Here is a 12,144-nt window from a genome sequence, read left to right as displayed (position 1 = left end):
CCCATAGTCATGGTTTGGAGTATGTTCGGAGTATTTTTATGAATAAATTATTTAACAACTTAATCAAGAAAAAGCTAGATACCTCCCCATTAAGTGAACTGTACCGATATTAGTTAAAAATTAATTTGATGATCGTGAATCCTTGAAAACATATACAGTTCCAGCCCAAATAGAAGACTCAATATTGTTTGTAAATTTGTAAAACCTTTGTATATAAATCATTATTTGTAATAACCGTTATTATAAATTGTATTATTATTTGTATATTAAAATATATTTGTATTAACAAAGAAAATTGTGTGTATAAATCTTGTTGGCAAACATCATAAATTTGATACATCTCTATATTTAATTAACTTCTAAATTCAAATTACAATTTAACCCAGTTTCAGACTATTTAAAATTGTAATACGTAACATAATAAACTGGATACTCATCCGGGATAAATCGTAATACGTACCAGAATTTATAATTATGTCTCAGCTAAATTTTAGTTGATTTTTTGAAAACATTTACTACAAATTAATATATTCTGTATTGAACAACTAACGTTTGACACTGATGTGCATTGTGTCATTTTTTACATTGAATCACCAAATACAAACATACCATTAGAAGAGACGATACAGTTAAATGCTAAGTTGTTGTAAAACGACACCGACAAACGATGTGTCTATCCCAAAACCTGTTTTGATTTTAGTTGATGAACTTTGACACAAAATAAATTCATTTTCTGTTAAATACGATATATGATTAACCTAAGCTGCCACTATGGGCTCGAGACTGGCGCTAATGTTAGCTAACTTTTTTCTTTTTGTCAAAAATAATGCTTGAAACAGCTCAAACTTCTTTACTATCGAAGGCAGATTGCTGAGCTTTACTGTTTTAAGAAGTCTGATGGTGTTTTCCCATTTCTTCATAATCTAAACAGTGGACACAACAGCTTAAAGTGTACTATAGATCATCACCAGGATCCTGAACATTTCTTTTCGGATATCCTGATCAGTAACAATAATGGAGGATTCCCAAGTTTATACCTAAATTTTAAAGTTTCATTAAGAATGTTTTAAAAGAAAGTTCTTTTGCTGTGCTTATAAAACATGTAACATATACAAAGCTATGCATAAAGAGTTTACTAGCATCAACAATATTTTATCCAAAAGTGATTTTCTGTGTTATGATTAACAAAATGCTTTGTACGTGCTTGAATAATTAAGGTTCTTGTATTGTAAATTAGATTAATATTTATGTGTAAATGTTCTTTACTTATTAATAATCAGCTGAAACAGGAAAGTATGTAGACATATCTTGTATTTTATACCTTCTATAATAATATTTTTTTTAATTATTGGAAAATATCGTACTGTGACACTAATATTTATTGGGATGTTTTCTGTGGTGAGATTAAGAACGTACACTCCCAAACAGATCTTTTGCAAGGTGAGTTTAAACTAAAGTTTCAATGAAAAGAACAGCTTTCTCTTTGCGCAGAAGTACTTGCGGGTGAGAGTCCAATTGTAAAGAGTGATGGTTCAGTGGTAGAGGTGTTGAGTCTAGGACATTTTTTATCCTGCACTTGGGACTTTCACCAATGCTGTGAATAGAAATTACATTAGTCAGCCTATGCCTACTGACTGATATAATGAAACTGAAGGTTGTACCTCTAAGGGTCAGTCTTGGAGGCAGGGGAGCATTGAGAGTTTTACCATAATGCTGGAATGCCTGGCAAATTCAAAACCATATGAAAATGTATTGAACTTTCAGTTCATTGCCAGTTGAAAATATAACAACTTTGACTTTATTCATGATCACAAAGAACAAGTGTCCAGACCATTATATGTAATTGAAAGAGGAATTCTGCCTGTTAGAGTTGTCTCCATAGGGGTACATGTGGATGAAGGTCGTGACCGTTGGCCTAAAAAGTAAGATAAATGGAGAAATTCCACATTGAGTGAGAGAAGCATCTTGTAAGTGGAATCGGTCAAGACTGTCTAATGAGTCATTATGAATACTTTATTACCCTAAAGATATGGATTATAAACCAAGAATAAAACTGTTAACAATGCCTTCTTTTAGTTCTGACCAGAACCCGTACAAGAGGGAATATTTTGGTTTGGTATTCAAGGTTCAGTGAATAAGCCCAAAGAAATCGGTCTCAGGCCTTAAAATGGCCTGCAAAATAGGTTTTGGATTAATTATTTAAATATTTCAGGCAAGCCTTTAGATTAATTTTGAGCAGGTTGTTTAAGTCTGTTCCTGAATTTGAATGTCTATCACTTGATACTGTTAATTATTTAGACAGAAGACAGCTTAAAGACCGGAAAACATTGTGAATCAACTGTGCTGCTGGTGTGCTTCTTAAAAAGAAAAGGGTGAATCAATAGGCTGCGTTTAACACAGGAAATAGGAAAATCACTAAAGGAATGGGCATTTAACCACTTATGTAGATGTTCTATATTAATCATACAGAGAGCCACACTCGATAGCCTAAGAAATAGGTTATCTTGATATCTAGTTAAGTCACTGCTAAGACCTGTGGGAATGGGCATTTAGCCACTTATGTAGATGTTCTATATTAATCATACAGAGAGCCACACTCGACAATAGCCTAAGAAATAGGTTATCTTGATATATAGTTAAGTCACTGCTAAGGGTAGAAATTTTGTTCAGGTAACTGGCAATAAATTAAAAATAAAAAATGGTTAAATTTTCAGTTCAATCTGAGAATATGTGGATATCGCAAACAGAATGAAAGGGACTATTTCTGATTATTTTAGTCAAACACCCTCAGTATAGATCTAATGGGAAGTTTCTCACAACCAGTGACCTGAAATTCTGAGGGAAAGTCATCTACTACTACTCAGACTGAATCCAGGAGTAGTGTACCGCTTGAGTCACTTTTGAGGGACTAACCCTACCTCATCAAGCAGTAAGGTAAACTTTGCTCCAACAGATTAACGAGTTGGATCTTCCAACTGTCTTGGAGAAGTTCAAGGAACAGCTTGCATAAATATATAATAGTCAATCCAACTTTTTCAAGGCTAAGTGAGTCTTTGCTAATGCCCATCAGAGTACAAGGTTGAAAAATAAAGTTTCTGTATTTATAGGAACATTAAAAATACCTGTAAATATCGTAATATATGAGACACTCTAATTTAAACCACCATTCTGACCTATCAGTAAGAACTTTGTCTTGAAAAACATTGATAAACGATATGTGAATAGTTAGCTCACAAACCTAATATCCATAGTGGGTCATTTATAGAACAAAGGTAGTTGTAGTCAACTTCACGTTGTGGCAGTGTCTTTCTTGGAATTGATGCAATATAGGATTTAGCAACCAGTTTCATTTATGCAACAAGTGAATTGATTTTTGCAGTATAGTTATCCAGTGTTCAATTTGATGAACCCAAAGAACAAAGGACTGTATGAGTATATATGGGAAAGAAAATCACAATATCCTATGCGCAAAAGTGATATTTTTTGGTTTTCTATACTTTGTCCAGTTAGCAGGTGTTCTTTAATGTCATTATACAACCTATATATAATGTATACTGTATTGTATCGAGAAAACAAACGGAAATAGTTTGAGAAGTTATCTGTCAAAGGGGGATGAAGTACTGATGCTGTAGTGTAATTATATAAATACTTTATTCAGCTACAATGTTGAATGGATATTGATATTGGAAGTAAAAATGTTAGCATTCAAACGTAGATATTTGGTGATTAATACACCTGATATTGCTGCTGAGAATTGAGCAGACGTTTTGAACTTATTGTATTTGCAACAATTTGGTGACCTGCCGGCTTTAATGTGTTTATTGTATTGATAGCTAACTGGGACAAACCACAGTCGCACAACATCATAGATAGAGTGGACACCTGTTTAAGTAGATAACTACTTTGCTAATTTTTTTGAAACAGTAGGGAGGTAGTTGAAATTGAATGAATATTAAAGGATGGAGAAAGGTATTCTTCAAAGAATATAATTTCCGCTAGTAATTTTCAGAAAGAAGGAAGGTACAAATAGGTACTTCTGTATTTATGTGTCTCAGGACGACTGATATCGGTATTGACACTTTTATCAAAATAAAGATGGTCGAAACGTTGTTATCTTTGGTGAAAGTGTTAATACCCATACCAGCCGTCCAGAGATACATTTTTACTCCAAGTGGGTTTCTCGTCATCGCGAGGTTCTGTATTTGTTTTACGGTAAATCACATTGACTCATATCCACTATCACAAACAAAGAAATGTCTCGACATGTTGAAAAGGGTCAGTTGATATGATAGTTTAGATTTATAATGTGGATACTGGCAAGCCACAGTGGTTCACTAACAGTAAACCCCAAGCTGCTTTTAGCACAATAGAAGGGTTGTACGAGTCTTGCAACATGTCATTGAATAAATGTAACATGTCTACAACTTTCGAGAAACAAATGAAACATACAGTGAGAGAAGTGACAAATACGTGTTTATCACTCTTGATGAGACACATGGCTCTGTAGCTCTAAACCAGAAAATAATATTCTATAAAATATGAGAAAGGCATGCGTGGCACTAAGTCACAGAATTGTGTATTGATCTACAAGAATTTGGAATTGCTTAGTCATTTTGTTCAGTAGAGAAGGAGTATCTATGGATTATGATGAAATATCAGTGGTGAATAAACATCAATTTTATAGTTTTCTTGGTTTAAGTTTTATTACTAACAGCTTTGGTAAATTTTCGAAGATTACCTCACAGTCATGGGCTTTTACTAAGGCAGAGATACACTTCAGATGGAGTGAATACTGTAAGCATACATTCCAGTCTCTGAAATAAAAAAAAATGTGCTATTGTGTCCATGGCAGGATTATGAATTCCTACTAAACACTGATGTCAGTGATTAGACTTCAAACAGTGTTATTACAGTTGAAAAAATGTAAAATGCAGATATTGTGAGACAAAAAAGATCTTGGTGTTGTTTGTTGCACAACACTTCTTACACTACTTATAAAACTTTCTGAACTTGATTTTGTAACTAATTTTAATAGTTTAAAGATGTTTTATGGTATTGTTGTTTCCCTTGTCCAAAGATTGTGACATCTGTGTGTGTGTTAATCAGCAAGATTTTAAACGTTGTTAGTTCTAGGATTACAGTTAATTCTTGGCTTGGCTTGTATAATCCCAGGGTAGAGAAAGAAGGAAAGTGCAGTATAGTAACATACTATGTACTTCTAGTTTGTTGTGGTGTTAGGGTTTCAGGCAATATGTACTAAATTCATGCTTTATTTTGATTATGTGCAGATGTCACATTACACATGGCCACGAAAACTATAAAGTTGATCCTGTTCCAAGTTACTATAGTTTCTTTGTTATTCTCGCACGGCATGCAGAAAACCAGTGTAAAAGTAGAATGCATAAATTTTAGCTATAGAATGATTTAGTTACATAAAGTTTCCAATATTTACTATGTTCGATCCAAATTAAATTCTGCATTTTTATTGGACTTTAACTGTTTACTTACAGATAAGTTAAGGTTTACTGAGCCAATGAAAATAAAGGAAACTGGTTAGATATTATCAACTTGTTCTTACAAGTGCATATAGTTGTTTGTGTCTTTCAGAATACAAGTTGGTGTTGATCAAAAGATTCTGTTCCACTTCTCAGGACTCCTTATTACACCGTGAAGTTTTTGAAGTCGACAATGAGCTCTCAGCTTCGACGTTTATATCATCCAGGTTATAATTTATGTATATATATATAATCAATTCTGTGCCAAAAATTGTCATTAGTGTTTGTACGAGAAATAGTTGCTTTGTAACAGTTTATTTGCTATTAATACATAAGAAAAGGAAACTATTTACACTTTTTTGATGGTACTCTGTACCACCCTTAAAACATTAAAAATAAAAACCCAATCTAGTCAGATGAGTACAATAACTCTTAACTTTGATCCATAACATATTTAAATTAGTATACTTTGTGTAATGTACAACAAATATTTGCGTATTTATGTCAGTGATTTAGGTGTAGAATGTTCCGGACTCAAACACCCACATCTTGCTCTCCTAACGTATTATTTAATCATTTCTCTTATTTTCTTTTCTGCTCTTCTTTCTTTAACACGGGACGCTAGCTAACAAAGGTTAAGACTGGCAGACGGTGTACCCCACAACTATGTAAATCCTACTTCCGGAGTCATTTCCAAAACCCTGAACACATCTTATATCTCATATTTTAGTCTGTTCCCTGGTGATGTTTTTAGTATGTTCAGCGTTTTTGTTGCAGTTCTTAAAGCTTGTTTAGGAAAATAATATACATATATAACATAGTTTTCTTATTTGGGAGTACGCCACATCTAGAAGTTTCTAAATGGCAGATCGGTTCCATTTCCGATCTTATTAACTTATAATAGATAGTTTTTTGAGAAGTATGATAATACTGAAAATTATTGCCTGGATAGTTTTCTTATGAGGAGTTATTTAAGAATGATTTTTTTTCCCCTTTTAGTAATAAGCTAAAAAAAGCAAGTTAATCTTGGAGAATTAAGTTTGTTTAATGTAACTAGTTAATAAACATAAGTGAAAAATACCTTTAAAGTGGGTTTACACCATCTAGATATCTTACTTCCAGTTTTGTTTTTTTTATTGGGCATAGAGTGAAATTCTATTCGGGGGTCGTAATCAGGCTTAAGGAACAGTTGCATTATTAAAATGATACGATTCACCTTATTCTATAGACATTCTGTTTTTGAATGCATGTTTTGCACTACACCGTTTCTAAACTTACCAACATGTTGTACACCTGTATTTTAGGATTTTTTTTTCAGAAAAAGAAACATTTAAAAATCAAGCCCATTGTTCTAGATGCATATGTAGGTGATAATAGAGGTATCATATGTCCTACATAAATATTTAATAATTACGATTTTTTGTAAATGTAGATTTATATATTATTCGTACATCTGAAGGCGATTTCATTAACCCATATAATATCAATTAAATATGTTTTTTCTGACTGAGATATTAAAAATGTGTAGTAGAGACAAACGGCAATTTATTCTCTGAGGCATCTTGACAGTACTCTTAATAATAACTGTTTGTATAAATTAATTACAAAAAACTTGTTAAAACTTGCACAACAAACAAAGGTTTGACTTTGAGACGTATATCTGTTTCATTTACTACAAAAGCATAGTATTTATTATATGATATTCTTAAAATAATTTTCTATTGATAACTGTTTACTAAATTCAGTGATTTAGTTTTTTTTGTTATGTCATCCATTTTTACAATACGCTAATCTTTAGGGGTTAATTAAAGCTGAAGCATTCACAGAATGTCTTGATATCACTACTCAATGAAGAAGACTAAATGGCTATACTGATTAAATCAAATACATTCCAAATATATATGTATAAACGGCTCGTTTGGGTTGAGAAAATATTTTACGTAGAGGAACGAAGATTGTTTGTTTGTTTGTTTGTTTTGGAATTTCGCACAAAGCTACTCGAGGGCTATCTGTGCTAGCCGTCCCTAATTTTGCAGTGTAAGACTAGAGGGAAGGCAGCTAGTCATCACCACCCACCGCCAACTCTTGGGCTACTTTTTTACTAACGAATAGTGGGATTGACCGTCACATTATAACGCCCCCACGGCTGGGAGGGCGAGCATGTTTTGGCGCGACTCCGAGGAACGAAGAACGTTTCGACCTTCTTCGGTCATCGTCAGGTTCACAAAGAAAGGAAGAAGTAACTGACCGTAAGCTGACCACATGTTTGAAAGGGGTTGTGTAATTGAGTGTCGGAATGTAGAGGGCGAGCTTAGATGCTTGAATGTATAATTTTATATTATTTATTTTATTATTATTATTTATTATATTATTTTTAATATAGGTATAAAGATGTTCCTTTGTATTGGTTTATTTTGGGCTTGAGTTGTTGTATATAATTTTGCGTTTGTTTATGTTTGCTTCATTATTTAGTATTTGAGTGTTTTCTATGGTTATGTTGTGCTTATTTGACGTGCAGTGTTCGAAAATGTGTGAAGGTGACTTTTTATGTTCTTTGAATCTGGTTTCCATTATTCTACATGTTTCTCCAATATAGAAGTCATGGCAGTTATCACATTGTATTTTATAAATAATGTTGGTGTGGTGTTTGTCAGTGTAGTTTTTACATAGTATAGAGCTTAGTTTTGTGCCTGGTTTTTGAATAAGTTTAGTATTAACTGGAATGCCACATTTTGTTATTAGTTTTTGCCAACTGTTGGTTATTTTTCTGCTGATATCGGGAATATATGGTATGCAGCAGTATATGGTTTCGTGATTTTTTTAATTCGTGAGATATATTTACTTTTGTTGGTTGATTTTGCTTTCTGCCTAGGTGTGTGCGTATAATGTTTTCTACGATTTATGGAGGAAACTTATTGATGTTGATGAAGTATTGTTTTATTTTGTCTAATTCATCGTTAATTTTATCTGGTGAGCATAGTTTTATGGCTGTGTTTATTTGGTTTCTTAGTATGTTGAGTTTTTGTTTTGTTTCATGTGCTGAGTCCCAAGGAATGTATAGTCCAGTATGGGTGATTTTTCGGTGGATTTCTGTTTTAAATTGTGTATCGATTCTTGTAATTTTGAGGTTAAGAAATGGTATTTGATTGTTGTTTTTTTTCCTGTTCACATGTGAAGTTAATGTTAGAATGTATAGAGTTAATGTGATTATAAACAAACGCAAAATTAAAGAAGCCTTACTTATACAACTCAAACCCAAAATAAACCAATACAAAGGAACACTTTTTTACCTGTATTAAAAATAATAAATAATAACAATATAAAATTATATATTCAAACATCTAAGCAGGCCCTCTACATTCCGACAATCAATTACACAACCCCTTTCAAACATGTGGTCATCTTCCGGTCAGTTACCTCTTCCTTTCTTTGTGAACCTGTCGATGACCGAAGAAGGTCGAAACGTTCTTCGCTTCTCTACGTAAAAAATGTTTTCAACCTAAACGAGCTGTTTTTACATATATATTTTTCTCTACAAGTGGGTTTTCTCGACATCAGCGATCACAAATACATTCCAGATACGCTATACAAATCATCTTTCCAAACTACCAAGTCTGATGGTAAATGTAACTCATAACAGTGTAAAAATTATATTTTGATGTAGTGTCTTCCTTTCGTCAAACAAGTGATAATTTTAACTTCACTTTTTCATAGATCAATGATGTTCAAACCATTAAACTTTATTCTAAGTTACCCAGTTGTTTAAAGACAACTATAATAATAAAACTTTTTATTGTAATCATCTTATTTGTATCAAATCCTGTTATTTCTCACAATCTCTTACATTATTTCATACTTTCTTTACAACAGTATCTAATTTTACTGAGACTGTTACAATCCTGATCTGTGGCTTATAATGTCATTGCTTGCTCAGATATCTTACTGCTTAATATAATCTGATACAAAGCACCTTAGGTATGAACACAAATGAATATATGCTATAAAATTATTTTCAATGCTGTAAATGTAGCTACCATCTTTACACCACATGAGACTCACAGTTAAAAAGATCTATCATTGAACTAAGTTTAAAAAAAAAACACATGAAAATTAAGTGTGTTTTTTTGTCAAATAAATTTCTGTACTTGTGTTGGGAAGAACAAAAAATAGGAAGAAACTCAACCAAAATGTATTAATGGATTGCCTTGAAATTTAGTACATTAGTAAAGCCCAGTAGAGAATATCCACTGAAAATATGATAGTTTGAATTAACAGAGTCCGAGATACAGAAGGGAGAAAATTGCTAAACTATCACTTCTATTAATGACACCCAGTGTGTCAAGCAGCATGTTGTTTTCGTTGCACGACACAGTACAGACTATCTTAATTTCATATCAAAATCTTTGAAATAAAGATCCTGTAGAACACCATTTATAACTTATGACGACTATGTTAATTTTTAATAATACTTCATGCTTACGGTTTCCTCAACTTTTTAACTCGGAGAACAAACAACTGATGTTGAAAATGTCTCTTAACTTGAATAATTTTTAACAAATCATGACAAGCAATATAGTATTTTATTTTTAATAAATTCTTGGACTTATTGAAAAGAATATTTGAATACACCCCTTATTTCTGCAAAATCATTGGCACCTGTTCTTAAAAGAATTTTTTTGTTTGTTATTGAAATTCGCACAAAGCTACTCGAGGGCTATCTGTGCTAGCCGTCCCTAATTTAGCAGTGTAAGACTAGAGGGAAGGCAGCTAGTCATCACCACCCACCGCCAACTCTTGGGCTACTCTTTTACTAACGAATAGTGGGATTGACCGTCACATTATAATGCCCCCACGGCTGAAAGGGCGAGCATGTTTGGCGCGACGGGGATGCGAACCTGTGACCCTCAGATTACGAGTCGCACGCCTTAACACGCTTGGCCATGCCGGGGCTCTTAAAAAAAGCAGGATAGGTCCACACCGTAACTGAGGTAAGCCTCTTCTTTTTTGCGACTGCATAATATGATAATTTATAATTTTTGTCCATTAGACTTAGAATGGTTTTATCACAACTTAAAATAACATGAGGTTTGTCAGAAAATTATTTTACAGAATACAGACCCAACATGGCCAGGTGGGTTAAGGCGTTCGACTAGTAATCTAAGGGTCGCAAGTTTGAATCTCCGTTGCACCAAACATGCTCGCCTTTTCAACCGTAGGGGCGTTATAATGTTACAATCAATCCTACTAATCGTTGGTAAAAGAGTAGCCAAATATTTGGCTAAATTAGGGACGGCTAGCACAGATAGCTCTCGTGTAGCTTTGCGCGAAATTCAAAAACAAATAAACAATACAAAATACAATAGAGGGAACATCCAGGATATAATACTGTAATTAACATTTACTTCTTCGTAATTATCAATGCAGTACATTTTCATCTCATTACATACCTTGAAAAATAGATTATAAAGTAAAGCTATTGGAATCATCAGTGTTATTTAATAATATTAAATACAATTGTGTAAAATGGTTCATATACCAAAATTTATCGGCGCTTGTTTTTTTTCTCTTCTTAAATTAGGGACGGCTAGCGCAGATAGCCCTCGAATAGCTTTGCGCGAAATTTCGCTAGTTGTATGTTTTCCAAGTTAAAAAGTTTAGGAAACCATAAACATGAAGTGTTATTAAAAATTAACACAGTCGTCATAAGTTATAAATGGTGTTCTACAGGATCTTTATTTCAAAGATTTTGATATGAAATTAACACAGAGTGTACTGTGTCGTGCAACGAAAACAACATGCTGCTTGACACACTGGGTGTCATTAATTTTCTTTGTTTGTTTGTTTTTGAATTTCGCGCAAAACTACTCGAGGGCTATCTGAGCTAGCCGTCCCTAATTTAGCAGTGTAAGACTAGAGGAAAGACAGCTAGTCATCACCACCCACCGCCAACTCTGGGGCTACTCTTTTACCAACGAATAGTGGGATTGACTGTCACTTTATGACGCCCCAACAGCTGAAATTGCGAGCACGTTAGGCGCGACAGGGATGCAAACCCACGACCTTCAGATTACGAGTCGCACGCCTTAACCCACCTGGTCATGCCGGGCCCTAATGGTTAAGGATTACTAACGAGGCTGAAGCAGACTAGGTGTACATCTTTGAATAAAGCTGTCTACTTAGCAATAGAACTTGAACCAATTAAAATTGCAAATAAATATATAACAACTAAATCTTCCCTTCAAGAATTATTAACTCACGACATTAGATGATAAACGATTAGAAGAGTTCCAACGATTAAGAACTCATGATGAATTGCGGCCATAGATATTACTTTTTTTTTGTATTAACTGTTTAAGAAACTTATCCGCTGCTTCATGAGATACAGGCCCGGCATGGCCAGGTGGGTTATGGTGTTCGACTCGTAATCTGAGGGTCGTGGGTTCGAGTCCCGGTCGCACCAAACATGCTCGCCCTTTCAGCCGTGGGGGCGTTATAATGTTACGATCAATCCCACTATTCGTTGGTAAAAGAGTAGCCCAAAAGTTGGCGGTGGGTGGTGATGACTAGCTGCCTTCCCTCTAGTCTTACACTGCTAAATTAGGGACGGCTAGCGCAGATAGCCGTCGAGTAGCTTTGCGCAAAATTCAAA

The 12,144-nt window shown here is 33.9% G+C and overlaps 1 protein-coding gene across 1 annotated transcript in view; it reads left to right on the top strand.

Moving 5' to 3' along the window:
- The first annotated feature begins 5,607 nt into the window (after positions 1–5,607).
- Positions 5,608–12,144, top strand: part of LOC143232141 (acyl-coenzyme A diphosphatase NUDT19-like) — a 35,113-nt gene continuing 28,576 nt past the window's right edge. Inside the window, exon 1 of the mRNA XM_076467229.1 lies at positions 5,608–5,722. Within this exon, the coding sequence (XP_076323344.1) occupies positions 5,689–5,722 (34 nt within the window). The 5' untranslated portion in view covers positions 5,608–5,688. The remainder of the gene's footprint in view (positions 5,723–12,144) is intronic.

This window comes from Tachypleus tridentatus, chromosome 11 (assembly GCF_004210375.1).
Source record: "Tachypleus tridentatus isolate NWPU-2018 chromosome 11, ASM421037v1, whole genome shotgun sequence".
NCBI classification, from domain to species: domain Eukaryota; kingdom Metazoa; phylum Arthropoda; class Merostomata; order Xiphosura; family Limulidae; genus Tachypleus; species Tachypleus tridentatus.
The sequence above is the reverse complement of the archived record's forward strand: the minus strand, read 5'-3'. Positions and strand labels throughout refer to the sequence as shown.